The sequence below is a fragment of the Gasterosteus aculeatus genome, chromosome 14 (assembly GCF_964276395.1).
Source record: "Gasterosteus aculeatus chromosome 14, fGasAcu3.hap1.1, whole genome shotgun sequence".
Taxonomy (NCBI): domain Eukaryota; kingdom Metazoa; phylum Chordata; class Actinopteri; order Perciformes; family Gasterosteidae; genus Gasterosteus; species Gasterosteus aculeatus.
Genome location: NC_135702.1, coordinates 13,185,955 through 13,210,667, shown reverse-complemented (window position 1 = coordinate 13,210,667; position 24,713 = coordinate 13,185,955). Strand labels below are relative to the sequence as shown.

General features: G+C 41.2%; 1 protein-coding gene across 1 annotated transcript in view; it reads left to right on the top strand.

Annotated features, from left to right (window-relative positions):
• LOC120832357 (putative flavin-containing monoamine oxidase A) overlaps positions 1-24,713 on the top strand; it is a 43,068-nt gene that overhangs the window by 5,221 nt on the left and 13,134 nt on the right. Inside the window, exons 7-11 of the mRNA XM_078088240.1 lie at positions 1,422-1,506; positions 7,040-7,140; positions 14,946-15,104; positions 18,283-18,369; positions 19,648-19,748. Coding sequence (XP_077944366.1) covers positions 1,422-1,506; positions 7,040-7,140; positions 14,946-15,104; positions 18,283-18,369; positions 19,648-19,748 — 533 coding nt within the window. The remainder of the gene's footprint in view (positions 1-1,421; positions 1,507-7,039; positions 7,141-14,945; positions 15,105-18,282; positions 18,370-19,647; positions 19,749-24,713) is intronic.

Sequence of the window (24,713 nt, the reverse complement as noted above, 5' to 3'; positions counted from 1 at the left end):
AGTAAGATCTCACACAGGGTTCGATGAGGCACGACACAGAGATATAACAGCTACCACAGAGGGGAAACAGGCCGTGTCCTGCACGGTCAGTTCTGCCTGAATGTACAGCTCAGAGAGCAAGAAGACACCAAGAATCCACAGCTCAGAGAGCAAGAAGAAACTAAGAATCCACAGCTCAGAGACCGAGAATCATCATTTTCACGACCAAGCAAAAGTGCCATAGATACCTGTTACAGCCTTGGACCCCTTACATCATGAAGCATATAATCATATAATAATGATAAAATGATCACAAACGGCAAAACAGTAACAATATGAATAGGGATGACATATGGAGGAAACATTATCGAGTATCATGTTGTGCGGATTCACAGTCGGAGTTAGCAGGTCGCACATATTGGGTGAGAGGGAGGACACATCCTTGACTTTTAGTCAAGTCTTTCAAGGGCTAACACATATTGACAGAAATCACACTCACTCACAGCTACAGGAACATTAGGGGTTTCTAGTTTGCCCAAGCTGAACTGGAGCAGACATACAGGAAACCCACAAGGGCCCCAGGAACACATGCAAACCTCACACAGTTGGACCGCTTCACACAAAGGACCTTCTAGCTGCAAGGCCATTCAAATAAAACAAATATATAATATCTATTTTGGCTTCTTTGGGACATTGAGGAAAAGATGGTCCAAATATGGTAAGTTGGGACACCTTCATCTCTTCTCTGAAAAGGTGCTGGATGATATCAACACCTAATGCTTTAATGTCTTAATGTGGATAATTTTCAATAAATACAATTTCTAATTTTTCAACATCCAAAAATATCCAGCTGTTTTTCAATTTTGGAGGATAACTGCCTTCTATGTGGTGGGCGAGTTTAATTATCACCAGAGTCTTAAGTTAAGTCCATGAGACAAAGGGAGAAAGAACATAAGAGCTCTGCAATGATTCAAAACCCAATGATTTAAGGTAGAACATGTCACTATCACAATGACAATTCATTTCATTTCACCGTGTCATTTGTATACATTATCTGTTTCTTGTTTCAGAATGGGCATCGGTCACAATACAGAATAGAAGTTTGTTTTGTAAAACTTGTATATGACATATTATAAAACACTGGCAGTAATTGTTCACAGAAATGCTGATTTAGGCTAAGATATAGACATAAGTAATAAATTATTTGAAATATGTACAGTTAGATGCTTGAAATATGGGGTTAGGTATGAAAAAAGTTGCATAAAGTAGTTGATTTAACTTTAGTTTGTCCGTGCCTGAAAATATTGTGCTTTTTTCCATAATCACTCGGTAAATCCCACTTATAAATAAGTCCATCAGACAAGAGGGGATGTAATAAAATAACAAATCTGTGCAACTTGCTAATCAAATAAAGCTGCATTTCTGTTCCTGTGTTTCGACAGGATGCTGAGTGGGCCAGAGTGACGACCTCCACCAACACCTTCTTTGGCAGAGCTGTGATTGTCACCTGCCCCCCTCACTTGGCAGGTCAGCGCGCTTTTCCCACCTCCGTCGACTCGCTAAATGACATTTATCACTGATGCAGAAGGCAAACATTCCTCCCTCTCCCTACGTCACTCAAATGTGGCCAACTGTGCATCCACACCAAGGAAGACTTTGATTTTCCCAAACCGTTTTGGTTCTGGGGTTTGGCAGTCGCCTCGGTTAAAGATCCGAATATGGGCTGAGGAATAGCCTATATTGGATTTCGAACCACTCCAAAAGTGAGAGATTTTGTCACCCGTGGGACGCTGAAAGTCACGAACATGTCACAACTGACCTTTCTCTTGCAATTGAGTTAAGAGAATTGGAAAATTACCCCGACAGTAAACTGTCCACAAAGGTCAGAAAGTTGTAAATGCCCAAAACAATGTAGCCTCCATTACCATGATAATAAAACCACAAAAGCTTGTCAATTAATGATTTTTGGCAGTGAGTTTGAGAAGATCTTTCCATTTCCGACATATCCAAACTACTGAGTGGAAAAAACTTCTTTTGCTCTTGTTCTTATTGTTAGAAATCCTGCATTACAAACAAAGTTACAGGGTAACAAAGCAAGGCTTCAGAGTATAATTTATGTTTGCAGTCTGGCCGGTGCTTTTCACTTTTGTTCTGACACACATTAAGACAGGAGGCGTATTTGTTCATGCCGAGGCGGAACCTAGTTATTGCCAGATTTTAAAAAGCTGAAGCAGAATCTTAAGCTGGGCTTTACACTCGGTACAGATATGTGACTCAAATCCTCACACTCATCGCCATGGACCATAGCCAGGAGCCTTAATGAGACAGGTTTGAATTTGAAAGCAGTGTTGAATTATGCAGCATGGATTGCTCTGGCTCGGATGCCACGGGGCCACGTTTGGTCTTAAATCATTGTGGGAAGATTGACAGGGACTTCCCAAAAGCCAAAGTCAGGGCAATGATTGAGAGGTCACCTCGGCCAGAAGGACTCTCGTGATAAATTAAAAGGGAGGATTGCTGATTGAAGTCATCTGTGTGACATGTTTTGTTTAAATTATCTGGTGATGGATAATGTTGAGCAGCCTTCCAGTTATTGGAGAGAGTTTTGATGGTGGTTGTGACTATAGAAGATTTCTTGCTTGGACAGTAAAAGTGTACATTGTTGTTTACACTATCCATAACCGCTCATATTTAGTCCCTTTGAAATAAATGTTTGTTTCTGGTTATTAACAGGTAGATGAATGAATGAATACTTTCTCTACTCCAGGAGGTTGTTGGCATCAAACGACACTCCCCACTGTATTCACACACACATACACACAACCGCTGGATATGAGGTGTTCGTTCCCCAATTTATCACGTACGTCCCTTGACTTGAGATTTATCTGCCCATTCAATCATCCATCTTTTATAATGAGTTCCGTCACATTTCTTCCCTCCTTTTTTTTGTTACCACTTCTCTCACTCACCTCAATGATTTATGAACTGTTTGGTTGCAGTCACTTCATACAGCCATGCAAGGAAAAACATGAGCCTGGAAATGACAATTTATACCATGTGATGTGTTGAATTTCAAAGTTGATGGAAGTATGTGTATATATTACTAGGTAAATAAGTCCCCATGTAAATTTATTATTGGCCTGCATTGTATAGCAAATACTAAGTAAGCTTCCTTCCGCATGGACAGGGAGTGTAATGCAATTAACCATACAGTCTTTCATTCAGCAATGTGTTATTCTGTCTAATCTCACCCGGTAGGAAGTTTCTTGCAAAGCATCCCAACTGTCTGTCTCTGTGTGCACATTTGTTCCTGTGTTGGCATGTTCAAGGATATTTATTGTTAAGTGGGTGAAGCTAAAGTTCTTGACGTCTGTTGCAAAAAGTCATTGTACCTGACTAAAGGGAGACTTCACCTCATTGCAAGTGAACTTGACAGGGCAGCCAGACAAAACAATATCTGATGTTACTATTTATCTTCTCACGGTGGAGGAGCTGCAGTAATGACAGCAGGCTTGGGCAGTGGTGAGGAAATTATTACATCTGCCACTCACAGTTTAGTCCACAGGCTTGTTTACAGTCGTAGGAAGCAGGTAAGCAGTGCATTGCCGAGTGACAATGTGAATCAGAATTCTAGGCCACAAATTTGCTGTGCAATGAATGAAACTAATGGAGCCTCATTTAGGGATTAAACATTAAATGGGAGCTGAAGTGATTGGGAAGATAACTAACGCAATGTGATTTTTATCTTGCTGAATTTAAACTCTGCGGGGATGAATTAAGCTATCTTTGTGTATTTTGCATCTCATCAGGTGTTGATGAGCAGGCACATATAGTACATGGGCTTGCAGGGCTTTGTTCAATATGGAAAATGTTACATGAATGATGATATATGAAAAAAAACGTTCAGCTTTGTGGACATACAAGTGGGTATCTCAAAAACTAAAATGGACACACCACAATCAAAAAGTTGTTTTTTTGTGATATTTTGTGATATTTCGAGGCTAACACTGCAATCAATCCTTAATACATGTTAAACAATGTATTATTTTTTTCTGTCATAACATTGGCAACATTACTTATTAAGGATCCTTCAAATTTGGATATCAAAAAATTCTAACTCATATGTACTCTTTTAAAAATAAATAAATAATAAAATTAGTGGTACTCTCGGTGGCCATACTTTGAAGCAATTCAGAAACAATGCTATCAAATGAAAATATTTTTAGCATGTCTGAACTGCAAATTGTGGGCATAATGAGAACTGGAACTGATCTATGATGAACTAATGGACCAGTAAATCAAGCTCTATTTCTATGTAGCATATCTTCTGATGACGAGTCTGAAAAAAAAGATTTGTTTCTCAATTGTCAGCATATAAAGAAGGAAGAAAAACCTCATCATGGTTTTGGGGTAAAATCAGATGAAACTGAAAGCGGTTTTGCATTATAATAGTATGTTCATGTACCAAATCTCTTATGATTGAGATAAAAAAAAATACATCAGAATCAAATGCATCTTCCGTCCTCCCGCTATGCTTAGTTCGCCATTTACTTATAAGATATTAACTACCATCCAATATTAAACTGCAGTTAAATAAATTCCTAAATTAATTTAGCCAAAAGGGTCATCCTCCTTGAGTCTATTTTCAGCAGGACCAACAGCAGAATATCATAAGTAATGCTGGAACTGCAGTGTGTGTATGGAGGGATGGGGGAGGGTGTCTGCTGCTCTTACGGTGCCTTCAATTTCAATAAGTGTCAAGGGGCGACGCACGTAATTCAATAGAAGGGCTCGGATATAACCTGCCCACAGATAAAGGAATCCATTTTAGCATTCGGATTAAGGGGTTGGTGAATAGCGCCGCCTATTTCTGCCGGCCCTTTAGATTCAGAAAAGCCATTTATTTATGGTATATTTCAAAGTATATGCAGGCACAGCCACAAACTAAACTTCAACTCTAGCTAGCCAGCCATTTTCATTCTTTTTCAAGTATTTTTATATATAACTCTTCATAATTTGTCATTTGGAAGCTCCATCTCTGAATCCTCATCCTGTGACGTTATGTCTCGATTCGAGTGGCTTTTCCTGTTCTACTTTCCTCATCTCTCTGACTGTCAAAGACACTGAAAGTGTCCATGCTCTCCGCTAAAGGTTCAGAGTGAGAGTTATGGAAATTGAAAAGCTTTTTGCTGAAGGCTACCATGGATGTAATGCACAGGTCAGTGACACAGGAAATTGAGAAAGCAAGGTCAAAGTTTTCCAGGCGGGCATTTACAAATTGGAGAGGTTTTTTTTTCAAATGTCGCAGTATTCTAAAAAGGAGAACGTGAGAACTAGATAGACAGACAGAAATCACTGTGGGGAAAGCAGTGTCCTTAAAAGTCAGAGTGCAAAGGGTCAGGAAGCAGCAGATCGCCTCAGAGCCATTAGACGTCCTTTAACCTGCAGCCGTTTTCCAAAGATGACAGGTTGATGCAAAAAGCTGTCTGAACAGAAGTGCTCTCATTTGACAGTTTATCAGAGAAGTGCGCAGATAAAGATTGTGTCACCGTGCTTTAGGAGAAACTGGTTGTACTCCACGATAAACCCTAGACTTTTTTCACTTGCACATTTCATTCATTGCAGTCAAATTATAATGAATACATGTTTCGAAACAAATGGCTCAGGATAAGAAATGATGTCTCCTGATACTTAACAACATTTATTTCTTCATACTTTTACTTTACTTCTAATACCTTTCTGTCTGTTTCACTAAAAGCCCAAAAGTTATACCTGTTGGTGGCACTAAAGGAAAAGTCATGTGATTGCTAAAGTGGTGGAACTGCTACAATCTCACCTCTTCGACCTCGGATTAGTTTAATTAGTTTTTCTTTCGGTTTACAGAATCAGACAATGCCATGTATACTTCTTCTTACATGTTTGCCTATACGGTTTGAAGCTATGCTATAACTTAAAAACACTAGACTTTTTATTTTGTGAGGTTTATTGACAGAGAGGACATCCTCAGTATCGTCCTGTGGCCCTTACAACCTCAAGTAAAAGCTTTCACGTTACAAGTCAAATGAATGCTGCATGCCACAAGGCATGAATAACAATGGTCTTATTCTGTCATTGATGTCTGTTTACAAGCAGTACTCGTAGTAGTCGCTATTCATCAGCTTGCCACATTTTCAAATACACAAATGCACACAGCATCAAATCAGTGTGCACTTTTGTTTCAGTTATATAAACTGCCCTCCTTTTGAACCTGTTTATCCACATCATCCTGAATTAACTGCAATGCAGTGCCCTCACCCTCCGGCACCCTGTTGTTATAAAGACTGATAGAAATAGGCCTCGTTTAACCATCAAAAGATTACCAAGAAATGAGGCAGAAGGCATTTCCTGCTATCAACTTAGATGGCGTTTGTGTCAAAAGCTGCAGCTTTTTGAATATGACATGATTTGACAGATCTTATGTCATGTGTACAGTGCTGTCATTTGAACATCTAAGTGACCATGTCAAATTAGTTTGGAGCCGCTTATTGTGTCACTGTTTTTCAATTTTACAGCTTTGGAATCATCAATTTTGTTTAGCATTAAGAGCATTATTTTGAGGTTGCTGACAGGCTCATGCCAGTTTCTAAATGATGTTCCACATCTTCCAGTGGTTCATTCGTTAAAAGCCTGGCTTTTGGCCAGATGTTGCTTTACTTGCCAGAGCAAGCGCAGAAACAGGCCAGCCGGCTCCTCAGCAGGTGTGACACACAGTACATCTAGCTGTACTGATGAAGTTCCTTGACTGCGTTCACATCAGTAAGATGGAGCTTTTACAGATGTAAATGTTGTGATTAGTACTCTGCATCATAGAAACAGCCAGTGAAGTATTATAAACGTGGGGATTTTCAGGTGAGGCCATTAATGCTCGCCAATGAATTAAGACAAAACATTTTTTTATTTGTCCTACATGTTTTATAAAATGTCTAGTACAGCAAGTGGCAACAGAAAAGGTGGATTAAATGGAATTAAAAAGAGAATGTAGTTTGAGATTCATTGTGTAATAATTTTGTTTTCCCCACAGCCAAGATCCACTACCATCCAGCCCTTCCAAGCCAGAGAGGATTCCTCACCCAAAACATGCCTGTGGGCCACATGATAAAATTCATAATTACCTACAGGACGGTGAGTAACAAATTATTAATTACAATTGCCCAAATGAATAAAAAAAAATCTTAGTTAGCGTCTTTGATAAACAATTTTCTGAAAGAGCAGATTCCTCTCCACCAGCCCTGCTTCCAATGACTGCTCATTGAATGGCACAAACGGAGAGGTAGTCCCATTGCTGATGAGTGTTAAAGTACTCAAACACACATGGATTTTTTCCAGGCCTACTTCAGGAACGCAGGCAACACGATGGTCACACAAAAACGAGCCGGTGGCACAGGACGATAATATTAATGAACGCTATCTTGATGCAATGTTGTCTGAAACCTTTCACGGTAAAACAGCTTTGAAAAGCATATTTAAAGGTGAGCATGCACTGATGCATTCATGAACCTCATCACAGGCTGTGCTTTTTCCACTCTACTTAACTTTGTGGCCGCGGCATCTGTTAATACGGATTGGCATGCACAAATCATTCCACTGGTAAACGATGGGATTTCTGGCTATTCTGGTGAATTATTCACATACTTGTTCATCATTTATTTCCACAGAGGAAGATAGGAGGTGGACACAAGTGTGGCAGCAGTAGTTTTTGGTCAATCCGGTAGCTCTATATATAGTCGGCAAAACTATCTCCACCTGGACTGACTGTAACTGTTAAAGGCTACTTTAAAAGTGGACAGTACTGTTATTCATTCCTACCACAATAACATCCTAGGAAGTTGCAGCAGACTGATATGTATCACAGGGTCATCCGAAAGATGTATAACCTAGGGCTGTCAACAGATTAAAAAAACACTTTGCTGGTGCTCGGCATTTTTATTTATTCACCGACGCTCGCAGCAACCATACGTCGCTCCTTCTCAGGCACTCTCCGTCTGCTCTGCATTTATCCTTTTTATTGCCCAAGCACCACTACTGTTTATAAAGGAGCGACACAAATCAGTCAACAAGCTGCAGCTGAGGCCATTTACGCCTCATTCCAGCACTGTTCACTGAGCCACTCCCCTTCTCCATCACTGTTCACTGAGCCACTCCCTTTCTCCGTCACTGTTCACTGAGCCACTCCCCTTCTCCATCACCTCTGCAGCTGAGCCTAAACCACGCCCCGCCTACACGTACCCCTTCCGCCAGACTGCATTGGCATTGAATGCTGCATTCACACCAAAAGTTGAACTAGTTAAAGTTATTTTGCGCCTGAAAGGGGACGTGGTTTATCTGTGTGATTTGTCTCCGGAAAGACAGTTATCACTTCTGCTATGCACCATGGAAATAACCGCTATTTCTGCTCTTTATTTGTTGTGTGTGTTGTGTGAAATGTCAGAACCGCAAATGCTGTCTTGTTTGGGTTCATGACATCATAAGTCGCAGGACACAGCTCAGTGAATTTCACAGACTCCGTCTGGAAGTGCGCTCAGGACGACTGCTGCTTGCAGCGCTACTTCAGGCTAACCATGCAGCCGGTTTGATGACTTGTTGTGTCGGCTCGGTTAGACACCAACTAACTTACAGGCCTTCAGTCTCAGCTGTGTGTGTGTCTCTGGTGAGCGGCAGTTTCATAAAGTGTATTCACGCTTTGGCAGCAGGACGGCGGTGATGACGAGCGAAGCATCTCAACGCTGATTCGCTTTTCGCAAGACAGCGTTGGGGGAATTTATTAAAGCAATTAATTCGCTTCACTCCTTCGGCGCGTCCCCCTTGCCCTCCACCCCGCCCATTGAAGATTCGCTTTCTGCGAACTAGCCAACCTAACACCCCCCAACCCACTCTTGACAGCGGGAAGGGGGGGTATCTGCGCCCCCAGCCTATGGACCACTTAGAAGTCGTCCATAGGCCGTGGTATCTATTTTCTCCTGGGAGTTAATAGCGCAGGAAGCCCACCGGATGGCCAGGCACTCCTTTCCCACTGGGCTGTACCTGGCCTCTCTCTCCAATAGCTTTCGGGTGATGCTGAGAATCGGTTGGTCCACACGGCACGCTTCCCTGGATTGGCAGTGATTAGCTCTCTCGCCTTTGCGATTTTTTAAGTGGCCAAATCGTCAGTGAAAATGTATGCATCAGAGTACGGTTTTGGGTCTGTGGCAGTTCTTTTTTGCAGAGGGATAAAATATTTACAAAAGTCCATCAACATTAGTGCAGATGGCATTTTTAAAATGGCACTGGAATTGGGCCAATATACATTTGAATGGTATCATCTATGAATAAAACAGCTAAATTTTCTGAGTATAGTATTGGACGCTATCATCTGACTCCAGTCGTTAAATATTTTAGCGAAAAGTGTTTTAAAACCAATCTCACAAGACATTACTTTGATAGCAGATGGCAGCAGACACCTCTGGAAGAAGATCTAATAAAACAGAACACTGAGCTGAGTGAGCAGTTCCCTGGGACCCTCTTGTCACATCACTTGTGTAAGAACACACGTTTTCAGCAGAAATAGTTGAGTCTGCATTCCTGCCTTGGCTTATCTTCTAAACATTGGAGGGCAATAGAAGTCCCAGCTTCCCCCTCTCCGCATCCAAGTCTTCAGAGGCAGCCTCAGGTTAGGCATCACATCTGTCTCTTCACTTACCTGCAATGCCCCACAATGTTAATTTGTCAGGGCAACAGCTGCAGCAGCTGAATCTCCACATTATTCTTTGTCTTATGTCACTGAGGGAAAGCAAATCATACTGACTGAAGGTGCCCGTTTGTGCATAGCATGTATGTAAATCCCTCCTAATGCGTCAGGCTAAAGATGGCAGCTTGAGGTATAAAAAAAGATCATAGCAAAAATATTTACAACAATATATATTTCAGCTGTAGATATAACTACAGCCGGGGAATGTTGTAATTATATCCTGGGAGGTCACCAAGGCAGCTGAGCCCAGAACTCTGATCCTGGGGTTTGCAGAACTACAACTCTGTCAATCAGCTCAGCCTCTTCTCCTCAGCGTATCCTGTGATCCTGACTGGATGAAGGAATTCCATCATACTTTATGCTCGGTGAAAACTCAGCTTCTTTGAGTCCTGTCATTAGGTTTGGCCCTGACCAAATAATTTGAAAGAAAATGTAATTTATAGTGCTTTTGCGACTTCAATTTTTTTTTTTTTTATTGTAGCGTAAAATTGTAAGGCAAAAATGCTCCTCTTAAGACAATAGTTGGGAGAGTGCAAGCCCGTTGCAACGTTAATACTGTATTGTTGCTGTATTTGATATCTGCAAGTTTAATTGATGTTTTGTGGTCTGGGCTGTATTTCTTCAAACTAATAAATATGTACTTAGACAACTATAATACATTTCTTGAGTGAGTATTTACAGGATAAAAAAACAAGACTAAAATATGCAATGAATAAATAGGCATGAACAAAAAATGATTGAAAGTAAAGTTTCAAATGATGCTCACTCAAAACAGTCTGTGCTGTTTCAGAGCCTTCAGTCTCATTATTACATGAGGCATATCAAGGTTGCCAGCGAGCTATACAAAGCAAGACGAAAAGGGACACAAACACTTATTACAGTGCATCTGGAAAGTATTCACAGCGCTTCACTTTTTCCACATGTTGTTATGTTACAGCCTTATTCCAAAATCGATTAAATTCATTATTTTCCTCAACATTCTACACACAACAACCCACAATTGTCAGGGATGCGTGGGGAGGCAGGACTCAAACGCAGACTTCTCAAAAAACAAAAGACTTTAATAGTCACAAGGCAAAATCAAAAGGCCAAGGGGCAAAAACACACAGGAACCAGGGGAAAAACAGCAGGCAGGAAACTATGAACATCCACAACGAAAGATAATGACGCGACAAGTGAGACAAGAGACACACGGCTTAAATACACAAGGGAGGTGCAGGTGATTGGACACAGGTGGAAACTATTGATCACAGGGGATGACAGGACAAGGCAGGAAGTGAAGTTACCCTGGGACACGAGTGGCAGAAAACTACAAAATAAGACAGGAAGTGAACCACACCATGACAATAATGACAAAGTGAAAACTGTTTTTCGCAAATTTTTGCAAAGCTATTAAAAATAAAGAACGAAAACATAACATGTACATAAGTATTCACAGAAAAAGTGAAGCGCTGTGAATACTTCCAGGACCGTTTTCATGTGAGACATTATTTCGCAGACCGGTCCAGAAGGTCCAGCGGATATAAAACGCGTCAGTGGGCTTGTAGTTGTTGCAGGAGGACCGACAGACCGACGTGGGGGGGTTGTCTGTTGGTGGGCTAAACTGACGTGCGCAGTGAGGAGTGAACAATTGTAAACGTGATGAGGGCGACATATAAAGTCCCATTCACCTGTGTTTCTTCCTGCACCATGATGCCCATTTCTGAACCACGTTTTGGATGAAGAAGCACTGCTATTGAGACGTGCTTTCAGACGTGAAGACCACCGCGAAACCATCTCTTACAAGCGGCATTTTTTTATATGCCAAAATTATTTGCCGTGTGTGTTTGGCACTGAAGTCCTTGGCACACATCTTTATTACCTTCCCTGGCCACAGAAGAATGTGTTACATCAAAGGGGATGAGGAACTGGGGTAGATATGCTGCAAGGTGATTTGTAGAGTAAAGGCAGCTTGGTTGCTTTCGCAGGAGTAAATTACCTCTAATCACGGAGTCTCAAAGGGCTTCAGTTTGGAGCCACGCAGGAGGCATGGCCTCGCCATGACAAACATGCTCTCAAGATTAGCCAAGTGCCTACTAAGCAAAAATAGGGGGCACCATGCAAACCCCCAAAACAATGGAATCCACAGCCAAGTCTGGCCAAACACCTATGCTAACCTTTGGTGGGCCTCTGAAAGTTGATGTGTACCAGCATGCCTGCTGCAGACCTCATCTGTCAGTATGTCACTTTTTTGGATGGATTAAAGCATGCATCCCAAGAGACACCACACTACCTGCATCAAGGAAGAAAACCCAGCCAGACACTTTAAAATGCAGTATGTTCATCTATTTAATGATTTTTATTTATTATCGTGCATTGAGGTACTAATGGCTTGTCTCCAAGGTAGTTCTCTTAGCCTTTTGAGCTGCAATTATATCTCCATTATTCCTTGGTGGATGTAACATTCAGATGCTGTGAAGGATCAGTGACCCACAAGGGGTTGCGGAAGTAGCTGCACTGATGCTGAAGGCGGGGAAATGGTTCTCTAAGTCCATATTGTTTAGAGAGGAGACTGAGTCGAGTTCTGGACTATGACCAGGACATGGGTTTTCCTTTGTCAGTCAGAAACAAGAGTTGGTTTTGTCGTTGCAGGTACCGGGTTGGAGAAGATAGAGGACAGAAGCTTTTTCTTTTCCACTTTTAAATCTGTCTTTGAAGGTTTAACGTAGATGGACTACATGTAAGATCTACGTGAAATTGTAAGATCATGCCATTGGTTTCCCCAGAGTATGCCTGTAGATTGTTGATCTGAAGGGAGGATAAGCAATAAAAGGAAAGCAATACCGTGGAGTCTGTCCACCGTCAAGTAATATAGATACAAACAAAATGGTTTGGGGAATAATTATAAGGGCAGTTTTAATAACGGCAGCAAAGTATTTTTGTCACTTTTCATGACCTATCAAACACAAACCCACTTTTAGAGGCAATAGCTCTTGCTTAAGATTGCTGTCTTAAGCGATGCCTAAAAGGCAATCACTTTCAGTGAGCTTTGTGTTTTCTGTGCAGAGAGTAACACAATTGAACAAAGTGTTCCTGAGTGCACTAAATGCATACGGGACTGTGGACAATCCACTACTCTTTAGATTAAGTGTCATGACCTTGAAGGCATCTGTTATATCAGCCATACCTGGCCATGCACCTTTAACGGCTAACATAATGAACTGCATTGCATCATCTTCAGTTGTGTAGAATATGGAAAGGGTGGAGGTAAAGAGGGTGCCCCCCCGTTAATCAAGTCACTGTAAAAAAAAGATCTGTAGCTAATATGGTGAAATACTGGCATCTTTGGTTGCCAGAACTCCCCCGTAAAAATGACAGCGCCAGCGTATTAGACATTATAGGATTTTTCTTTTTCAAATTGTAAATTTCACAGTTCAGAACCGTTATTTGTTTACGGTAATTTGCTTTAAAAACAATATACGGTAAAATACCGGCAGCTATGGTTGCCAGAACTTCACTGTAAAAACAACAACGTCCACATAAGACATTACGGTATCTTTTTTGCCGTTGTAAATTTCATGGTTAAAAACTGTTATTTCTTTACGGCAAATTGCTATTAAAGAAAACATCTTATCTGTTGAAAATACGGTAAAATACCGCACTGAAAAATGACAGTGAAAATGTATAAGACGTTACGGTATGGTGTTTTGGCCACTGTAAATTTCACAGTGGGCGACTGTGGGTGAGTGGGGAGCACGGTCGTCCTCCAATCAGAGGGTTGTGGGTTCGATCCCAGGCCCGGCTAACCCGCATGTCGTTGTGTCCTTGGGCAAGACACTTAACCCACCATTGCTCCTGTAGCTGCGACTACAGTGTGTGAATGGTAGTTACTGATGGCAGGTGTCACTGTGTATGGTTCTCCTGTCATCAGTGTATGAATGGGTGTGAATGGGTGAATGATGTCATGTAGTGTTAAAGCGCTTTGAGTGGTCAGAAGACTAGAAAAGCGCTATACAAGTACAGGCCATTTACCATTTACCATTTACAGTTGAGAAAGGTTTTTCATTTACTCCAAACGAAGGTGTATTATAAAGCTGTATAAAGTACATTGAAATATGATATAATTTCAGACAGCTGTTAGCTTTATTCCATGTTGTCATGTCATACAGAAGTTCTAGTTTAGTAAAAAGCAATTGTTTTGTTCGTTGTACACTGTCCTAAGTGCCTTCTTAATTTGACAAACTAAGGTTGTGCTCCAGGAGTGCAGTTGGGGTAAATAAAGGACCCATAGTAAAAATAAATGTATCTTAGTTTCATGTTTCATCATTTAAAGATTAGGAGAAATTGCTGCAGCAATGGCTGCCTTCAATTGAAGTTATGGGGACTGCAGTTCCAAGTGTTTTATGTGGCAGGATTCATACACTGGATGTTGGCTTTGGTTTTGGCAAGGTTTGTCTGAGAGAATTGATACTTATATCAGCGTCTTCGGCTTTGTCTCGGCTAGCGATTTGGTGTCTCGTTTTCTTTGTTAGCTTCTTGCTTTGCTGATGAAATGTACATAAGCACTGCTGTGTGCACATATTCGGCACTCATTTCGATAACATATTCACTAACTTGTTGAGTATTTTCTAATGGATAAGTGGATATTGTAGCAAAGACTCGAACGGTGTGTAGCATTCATTTAATTGTTTGTGATCAGTACAAGATATTCCTGTTGCTTCAGGCTCGGTTCCAGACCAATAATGGTCCCGCTCGAGTACAACCCACAGCAGCAATAACTGTGCATGTATTGCATGGCCTATATCTACTACGATGAATAATCCTATCCAACAAATGCAGAAATAATACTTGATAACCAAAAAGTCCCCTTTTAGTTATTGACCTGTCAAAGAAGTGCTATCTAAGAAGTGCTAGCACTTTCAAAGATAATTGAGATAAATCTTGACATTCAACTCTCAGTCTGGAAAATGGTATCAAACATACTTGTCATTTGGAAAATCCTTCCTTGCCATTATTGCTCATCTTCTACATGTTGCGTCACACCTATATAAAACAAGCTTGTAAATGTCAGAATCCCCTCAAAATAAGCTTATTGGTAAACGCACTTCTTGTAGCCTGCCAACATGGCTATTTGTGTGATCTTGTGAGAATAGGGCTGCTGTATGAGATTACAAGAATGCTGGAAATAACTGATGTATGATGAACCATCTCTGTTTCTCCACAGGCTTTTTGGAAAGAGAAGGGCCTCTCTGGGGAAATTGTGGCGGGATCCTCTAGCGGGTGTCCATTCTGTGTTACCTTCGATGCCACCAGCCCTAGTGGTAACGCTGCCTTGGTAGGCTTCATTTCCGCCCAGCAGGCTTCTCAATGGAGCTCAAAGGAGGTAATGGATTATTGGTGTGGGGACAGATTTAAATGATAAGTATTCATCTAGTACTTAGTTTGAATTTTCATCGTTATAAATTAAAATATCCTGTTAATGCATAGAACTGGCAAATGAGCAAAATAGTTGAAACTGATTTTTCGCATCATCATGTTGATGTTAATTATATTTCAGTTGATAATGGATATCAGCTTAAGTAGATGGGCATCACCTAAGGAAGGGCATAAAAACCAACAATTACTAAATGCTGTAGCACGGATTACAGCAATATACAATATCATCTGAAAGTCACATTTACTGTAAACAAGTTATACAGTGCAAACTTGGGAGGCTAGTAGTTAACAACGTATTGCCTTGCAAGGTTAGTTTCTGAGCAAACCAGTTATTTTTCAAGAACTATTTAATGGCAATTCTATGTTTCGATGAACACTTTCAAATAAACAATATAATGTCTGAAATACAAGAAAGAGAAACTAGGTATTTTTGTCCATGAACAGTATGGCGGTCTTTGTACTGTCGCCTTCAGGTTCCATATATCCTCATTTGGTATGTAAGCTGGTTATCAAGCTAGCCAGAGATCTCTGTTCCACATCCCTTTTGTAGGAGCCCCAGCGAAGAGGTAATCGCAAAAGCAAGGCTCTAGTACCTGCAGAGATCTGTGTGTCACTACAACATCTCTTGAGACTCTAGAGATATGCCTCACTTTAAACCTTTTACCCAACTTCTGTCTGCAAAAAATCCAGTGCTCCGTAGCACCTACCAGAAGGAAGCAGTTAGAAATGGTTGTGTTCAGGATGTGAAGGGTCTGCAGGGATCTTACCTGCCCCTTTCCTGACTCTGAGGAGTACAAGTCCAGGATGGAGGGAGTGCTGGAGCCAATTATTCTCTCTGCAAACCCAATGATCCATTGTGGTCTATTTCTGTCCTGTTTGGTGCCCGAACCGCACAAGGATGGAAGAACAGAGAACACACTGGATGATGAGGGAATAAAACAGGACGCAGGAAGTGCAACCTCTGCTGGGCTTCTTTCCTGATTGTGTGATAAGGGGGGGGTAGAGGCCAACTCTGGGGCCAGCTGATCAACCTCCCGTCAGTATGCAGACTCAGACTCGGGTCCTCTGAGGTGCAGTTGTTTGTGTACCGGTTGAAGCGCAATGGGGAGAGCACACGTCCTTAGTGGGCGCCACTGTTGCTGGTCCGGTTGCTGGAGGTGATTTTCCCTATAGCCTCATCTGCTTAGCCCTGTCTGTCAGGAAGTTAGTTATCCACTAACAAGTGGAGGCTGGCACAGTTTATTTTTTTCAAGTATCCCTGGGATGAAGGTGTTTAATGCTGGATTTCATGACCACATACGTCAGGGCGATGGCCCTTAGGTGCTTAATCCTGTAATGGAGGACTGGGGTGATGTTGCATCGTTTTATGCAGGAGGGGATTTTACTCCCAATCAACACCGATGGTGTATATTCTGCGTAGAGATGGAGTCTCAATCCCACCACTCAATTAGAGCAGTTTCTTGTAGAATCATGGTTGATTTAGTATATTCATCCAATACAGCAGAAGTCTAGATGGCCCTAGAATCCTTTTACAGCATGACTTGGACCACCGTCATGACAACTTTGATTAATGTAATGCTGGGTGTCAAGTCAACATTCCTTTTCTGAGACTTGAATGAGACGTTGGGCTATAAATAGATTATTAAGTTATTGTGTAACATTAACAATATAGCAGTAGCACTACAATTCCTTGTTAGCTGCTTCTAAATCAATAACGGCTGAAACATTGCTGAGCTGGTAATGCAAAAGAAAAGGGAAAAAACCCTCTAGAAATAATTCTCTGACTAGGAAGAGTCCCCAACACAAATGATGCGGTTGATAATATAAAACAATAATGTGGAAGTGATGTGAAAAAAGTAATTTTATAGACTGGAAAGAGTGGGAGGGTTGTGCCTGTTTTAAAAAGCTATTACTGGGATATATACAGAAAAAAAGGGTTTGACAACCCAATGTAAACCTTTTTTTGGTGTATTATTTGCAACACTATTTGGACACTTTTAAGCTGCACATAGAAATTGTCTCAAAGACACTGCAATTTAATCACTAATGGTTGTCCACTCGGTTAACAACAAATATTGTATGTAACAGATTTAGTATGATTTAAGCAGGCTAGATAGCCACATGTGTGCTATTGTCTACTAACTGAATACACACGTTGTGCACTAAGGCTACATCATCGCCTCTTTCCCGTGTCTGCTCTCTGAGTGATTATTCTTAACCTGAATGTAGCCGTGACAGCACAACCCTGCGGGTTCATTGGACAAGCACACTTCGAGCTTGCCGGTTCACAAATGGTTTATTGGTTTGCACCTCCAATTTTTCCCTTCTTGTCGTTCACCAGAGCGTCCAGTCGAGAATCCCTATCCGAGTCCTGCTCACTGTTTTTATGGAGACATAATCACACAGAATGTTCATCAGCTGTGCTCATTAACTCTCTCCCGGCACCTTTCCCTGAACCACCACTCCCCCCGCTCTCCCCCTCTACAGCTGAGCCAGCCACACCCTGCCAACACACTAATAAAACAAATAGCATCCCAACTTGTCTCTAGTGTTTGGGCATTTCAGTCATGGGCCTGACTTGCTACTGGGCTCAGGCGTAGCCGTCTGCTTACTGTGCCATCAAGCTCAGTGCTAAATAATTTACCTCCACATGCTAATCCACTGCTAAAGAGAGGAAAGTTAATTTTTTCAATATTTCATTCGTATACAGTGTACATGGTTGGATTGACTATTTTGGGGTTTTGATTTCATGACGATAAGAGCTAGTTAATTTGGTACAATGCTTCGAATCAATCTTGTTTTTATAAAAAGAGTGTGCCAAGAGAAATGATTGCACAAGGGTATAGAGGGGGAAAAAACGTAATCTAGCCGTTTTGCATATGTCTGCAGGTTTCATCAAGATTGTTCCTTTTTATTGTCACGCCTCAGCAGCTTTGCACATAACTCACCACGTTAACTAGTAAAAACCAGGAAGTTGACCAACCATGATTTATTTAAATTGACAGCTGCTCTCTATCTTCAGCTTGGATCGGTTTGTTAAAAATGCATTAGGATGTTTGCAGCTTGCAGTTCTATTTGTGATGAGCAAGAGTGTTGTTGGCAAAGGGATTTCCTTCTGTTTGCAGGGTGGGGAAAGGAGAAAAGCTGTGATTTCCAGTCTGGTCAAATACCTGGGCCTTGAGGCTGCATCTTTCATCCACTATGAAGAAAAAGTGAGTTCAGTGGCAGATGTCTACTGTAATAACCAAAAATGACATGGTTCCCAAATTCATAGTCTAGTTTTTAAAGCGGGTTTGTATCCTAGTCATAAAAGCTACGTAGTGTATGTGCAGGTAAAAAGTCCCAGAATGCACCACCAGCCATGCAGGCTGCTCATTATTTCAAATCAGCAGAGAGGAGCAAAAACAATCTACTCATGGTACATCCAAAGAAGCCACTAGTACAGTAACTTATTGTGACGATTATTTGTTAAAATCTGAAATGTGAACAAACACACACACAATATGTATACATAATTTAAATGGGTCTTGAAGACCTGCAGGGCTTAGCGGGGGTAATAGGTTGGACATAAATTAGCAACTTTTTCTGCTCCGTTAGCCAACACTTCTTTGCTCTGAGCGCATCCATCGTTCGTCTTTATCTCTCTCACTCAACCACATTCTCACTGCGCATTGATCTATTTCCTGTCTTCTACGGAGAACAGTGTCATCTTTTGTACAAAGCTGTCAACTTGTTTATTTCTACTATGAAGTTTATTAACATTGTGTGCTGTGGGGATGGGCTCGCTTTTGGCAAGAAGACAAATCTCTGAGTAGAGCAGACGTAGTAATGGTGCTGGCTCACTCCTTTTTAGAAGCACCGTCCAGTTCGGAAAACTGGCTGGTTATATTCACTGAACCTGCATAGCTTTTCACTGGACGTGGTAATCCTTATTCTTAGAACCTGCTTAACAACAAGCTTCTATTTGATTGGCTGAAGAGTTAACAGAATTAAGAGCATCATACAAAATACACGGGAAGACAAAGTGTAATATTGGAGTCCATATTGCAATCATTGAAGTAAGCATGCAGATGTATTAGTCATGTAGAGACATGGATGTAGTCTCTGACCTCTCATTTCACTTTTGAAAGACAAGAGTTAAGGAAAAAGCAATACTTTTATAGAACAAGCAAAAGCTTAGTGAAGAGAAGGAAAAAGCTGCACACATATTTGTTCTGATTTTATGGCAGTGAGGAAATAACAGTTTATGTATGATTCATACCCAATACTAAAGGCTTTCGTTCCACTCATCTGAAAGAGTCATTAAAACTGTTTTATGTTGTAGAATTCCCACTGCTATAGTGTAATATTTTGGTAATTGATGGCTGTGCAATGTGCTCAAATGGAATTCGACTAGATTTGAGAACTGTCAATTGAATGAAACGAAGGAATGTTTTTGAACGGCACCATTAAACAAGTAAATGTCACTTCGCTTTTCTGCTGCTTTTCAGGACTGGGCTAAGGAGGACTACAGTGGGGGCTGCCCTGTAAATGTCATGGCACCAGGTCTGCTAACATATTACCACCCTAGTCTGAGGAAGCCTTGTGGCAGGTAATGATCACAAATACAACACACGCTCACACGTTTCCATCTCCCTGAACCCAAAAAAGTCTCCTGTCTTCCAGACTCCAACCAAATGACCAACATTTTGAATTCATAGTTCAGCAGATTGCATCCTTACACTTGCAGACAGTTTGATGGATAGTGAGTGACGCTGCTGGATGATCATGCCATATTTATAACCATAGAAATAATTTCTGCACCCTGCCAACCTGACATTTCTTACGAGCACCCTAACGCCTACAGATTACTGACCTGCATCGTGGGAGTTATTGTTCCTTTCCCTGACACACATTAGTCCATTTGTAATGAAACGGCAGAAGGTCGTCAGCAATGGTCTCAAAAGAAAACATCCTATAATCCATTTCTAATGGCCTGTTCAGAAATGGATGAAGCTGAAAGAATTAGCGTGAGAGAGGGTCTGGGGGAGGAGGGAAGAGGATGCAGGTAATGTATTTCCATAATGACATTACGTCTGTGGGGAGCAGGAGAAGCTCATTACATGACGTGACTCAATCAGCAGCATGGGGGAGTAGCCCTTATCCACATTCCTACCCCTAGAAAATGGATCCCCAAGGGCATGTTCTGACTTGACTTATTCTGATTCAAATCCACCCTGTGTAAGAAGACCAGCCTATGCTGGGGAGAGAAAAATACTGGTGGTACTTCAAATATAATGTGTATAACATCTAGGAGGATTCCATTAGAGTTATTGAATGATGGAATTGGAATTGTTTTGGGAAAGAATGACTCAATACAGTGTATTTTTTTTGGTCATAATTCTCATGTATACCATGCCTGAGAGGTCAGTATGAAAGGTTCTTACACAGAGGCCCTCTGTACTCAATAATAGTTGGGATAAGAGAGTATAGACAAGAATGTGTGAGAAGAAAGGAACAGGATCTCAGGATATATTGACCTTAATAGATTCATGCTGTACTAACACTGTTTGCTTTGTAGGATGCTGATATTCTTTCAAAAACAAAACAGGATTATTTCAGTCAAGGGTTTTCTTTTTTCCAGAAATCTATGCACGGAATAACAATTATTTATCATGAGTCTAGTTTTGGACCCATACTGAGGATTAGACGTTTCTACGGGTTTAGCACCACATCCATGTGTGTTCAAACAGTGAAGTTTGCATCCATTCTGCTATTTCTGGATTAGGCCTTCTCCCTTCCGAGCAAAGAAATACGGTCATTCCAAAACACCAGCCTGATTTGTAGGGGAGCCCCAAAGAAGCAGAGTAAAAATATGTTAATCTTCATTCATCATTTTTTTACAAACCTCTGTCTTAAAAGTGTTAAGATCTTTACATCCCAATATGTACATCAAACTTTACTTAGTGCACTCCCAACGCTATGCAAGGACTTATCATGACAAATCCCTATCCTCAGCACAGTGGATTGCAAACTTTTACTATCAGTGACCCCTTTGAGGAAATAGGAACATTGTAACCCAGTGCACACTACCTGCTCAGACAGAGACAGTAACTGTGTCTCAAAGTCGCTGGGCTGCATCCTTGTAGCCTTCAGCAGCCTTCACAGTAGACCCAGGATGGGTCCTCCAACAACCGCGTAGGCTGAACCTGAGCGTTCTCTGAAATGGGACGGTGTGGCCTACGGGGGGACTTCCTGCCTGCGTTATCAGCTTTACCTCCGCTGCTCTTGTTGCCTAGCATCCTGCGTGTGCTTGACAGTTAAAGCCGTAAAAGCCCCAAAAACAAAGTTACAGATAAAGAAGATAATCTTCTTATTTTATTTAATCTAAGATATGCTCATGCTCCTCCGGAGCATGATATATTTCAGGCTGAGAGAAGAACTTGTTTTGGTTATTTTAAATTCAAATTAAGGCCATGTACTTTCAGCTAAAAGTAACAATGCAATCTCAAGGCAGAGGAGATTCCATCAATACTGTCAATACCACAGCAAACACATGTATTCACTTGTATGCAAGGCCTTCTTATTTTTCTATTGCATCCGATACAAGCTATTTTAACTGTAACCATAAGATATTCCAAAATATGTCCAAGCTACAGCAGCTGAATGTCACCACACACATCTTTCTCCTTCAGCTTGATGCTGCTTCCTCCTGCTCCTTAAAGCACGACTAAATGTTGTTAAAAGTTTATAATCACACAAAAAAAAAGCAAAGCAAGTTGTTTCTTTGTATATTAAGTGATATTTCAGGTTCATAACTTGTCTAACTGAGCTCACGTTGATCCATTTCTGTTCATAATATGTAATAATATGTATATGTATAGTATAAACCATATAAGTGACTTTTCACTAATAACTACAGGCCGTTAACATTGCAGCGGCTCCCGGTAACATTAGCTGCTCGTTGTGCATTTGTTATGAAAGTCTGTTGGTTCATTGATGTTCAGAACAGTACATGGACCCGGGGGAGGGGGGGTTCAGGTGAGAATCTGGGTCAGCGGCTGTATGGTGGGGGGGCAGTTAACGTTATCACTTATGCCTAGTTTATAGTTATGCATTTTCAGAGAACGCAGGGACACGCACACACAAGAGCCCCTTGTGTGCTTTTTTACGCCTTCGTGCGTGGTCGCGTGCGTCGACCCATTTTCCTAGACTAGCGTCAAAAGCTACGCAAGCTTTCACGCAGCAAGGCTGTGATTGGTCTGCAAACTACATCCTTTCCGGAGTCTCACATTTCCGGTTTCATAGCACAATACCGCTATTTTTAAAAGGAAGATTTTTGAAGAGAGAATTATTTAGATTGAAGAGCTTTTGTCAGAAGATCCGTAAATATGACCACATATACACATAAACCAGTCATTGCCGGACTATAAGGATGCGCAGATGGCGTCCGATTCATGGAGGGAGATCTCCACAAACATCGGTTTGCCGGTTGAGGGGTGTACAAATTTTTGGAGGAAAATACGAGACAAATATATCCGCGAAAAAAAGGCGATAAAAAGCAGCAGTGGCGATGCACGGGGCAAAAAAGTCTCTACTTTTCTCGACTTCCACATACAAAGACGTCATTCTCTAGGTCGTCTTTGTATTGGCCGCCGTTTGTAAAATGTTGCACGTTCTAAAATCCTGCGCAGTTTTGGTACATTCAGCAGTATCACATGGGAAAAAAGCACGACAATATTCATATGTGACTTTTTCAAACAGAAATTCATGTAAATTCATGCAATAACTTTTCCAAGAGTAATGTTTGGCAGTAACACAAAGTTGTTACAAGCGAGTCGCAGCCGAGTCGGAGCAGAAGTGACGTATGCGGTCAACGAATGCGTCCTGAAGGATGCAGCCTGGCGACTTTGAGACGTAGCAACAGAGAGACTACTGTAGCTGAACATAGCTGAACCTTTAACAGCTAGTGTGCCATTTATTTCCCTGAGGTCTCTGTAAAGGCAAAAAACATTAATAAAGAGAATGTTAGACTAGTTAGTCTAATGAATTTAATGAGATGATGCTGTAAAACAAAACAAAAGAATATGCTAATACAAGAGTCTAGTCAGATCAGTCAAGCAATGTTTGAAGATTTAAAAAGGTTAATGGCAAAATGTATTGAAGTGTAATAAATTCTAATTGGAGCACTGAACTAAACATCTGTTGGTGTCTTGAAGCTCAATCTCTGCACAGCATTTGGACCATAGCATGGACTCACAGAAACACTATTCAAGAAGTTGAATGTATTGAATGCTGGCCACAGATCCGCTGCACAAATCTCCTTGGCATAGTGCAGCAGCCTAGCTTCTAAAATGTATATTAAACAGCCATGAAAGGATTCCGTTCTGCTGCAGTGGACTAGTGTTGTATCGTATACCAACAAGCAAAGAACCGTCTCATACAATAAACAATTGAATCAATGTACCTTGCTTATTTCCCTGTACTTAGGTGATTGTACCGTATATCTCACTGGGAATACAAGTGAAAAGACAGTAAGAGCAGCAGGGAACCGACCGCAAGAACACAACACTGGGCATGAAAAACGATCGCAGTATCAGACTCCGTCCACCGAGAAAGGTGATTAAATTGAACACCGCACAATAGTTTGTCTACAGCGGAGGTCACAATGATATCCCGTTGGCTCAGAGGGATTTATTTTATCTTTTATTCCTGGTTTTACAGATTAGATTAATCCTTTGCCAACTATTGGAAATCCTCCATTTTGTAGATTTTAAATGGTAGACCAATGTGTTCACCTACTAACCTCTCTCCACAATTTACAAAACAAAGCATTATATTATTAGCATATTAGCATTATATTCACAGAGCACTGATGTTTTGAAAGATATCAGTTCGATTTGGCCAAGCACAAACAGCTTATTTTTTGAATAAGTGTATAACAGTATAACATTTGTGCCCATTATAACAGTTGTGCCGGCTGCTGTAGGCTACTGTTATTTGAGTTGGTGGATTAAGGGATTCTACACCACTGCAGCCTTTTTTAAGTGGCATTACCAAACTTGGTAAATTCATTGCTTGCTTCATTCGTTTTCATTTGTGTATGGTCTCAGTGGTCATTGGATTTGTTGCCCTCTTAGCCTAGTCACTGCTTTATAGATCTTTTACAGAGCATGCTTTAACAAAAGTGTCAAATCAATGTGATCCTGTAGAACAGTGGTCCCCAGGGCCGTTTGGTACCGGGCCGCACCACAGAAAGCTTATATATATTCTGAAAAAAAGTTTTATTTTGAAAATCTACCCCCCCGTTGCTCGCTCCGCCCGCAACGACTACTACACCCCCTCACCCCCCCGTCGGACCTTCTCGACCGGTCCGCAAAATATTATCTGACATAAAAACGGTCCGTGAGGTAAAAAAGGTTGGGGACCACTGCTGTAGAAGACCATGCACTTGGGGTTGTCAGAATTCGGGATGGAACCCAAAAGCAGACCGGGACTCAGAATGGTGGTGACAAATCGTGGTTTATTCAGAAAAAACACTGTGAGGAGTGAGTAGGCCAGCTGGTCAGGACAGGGG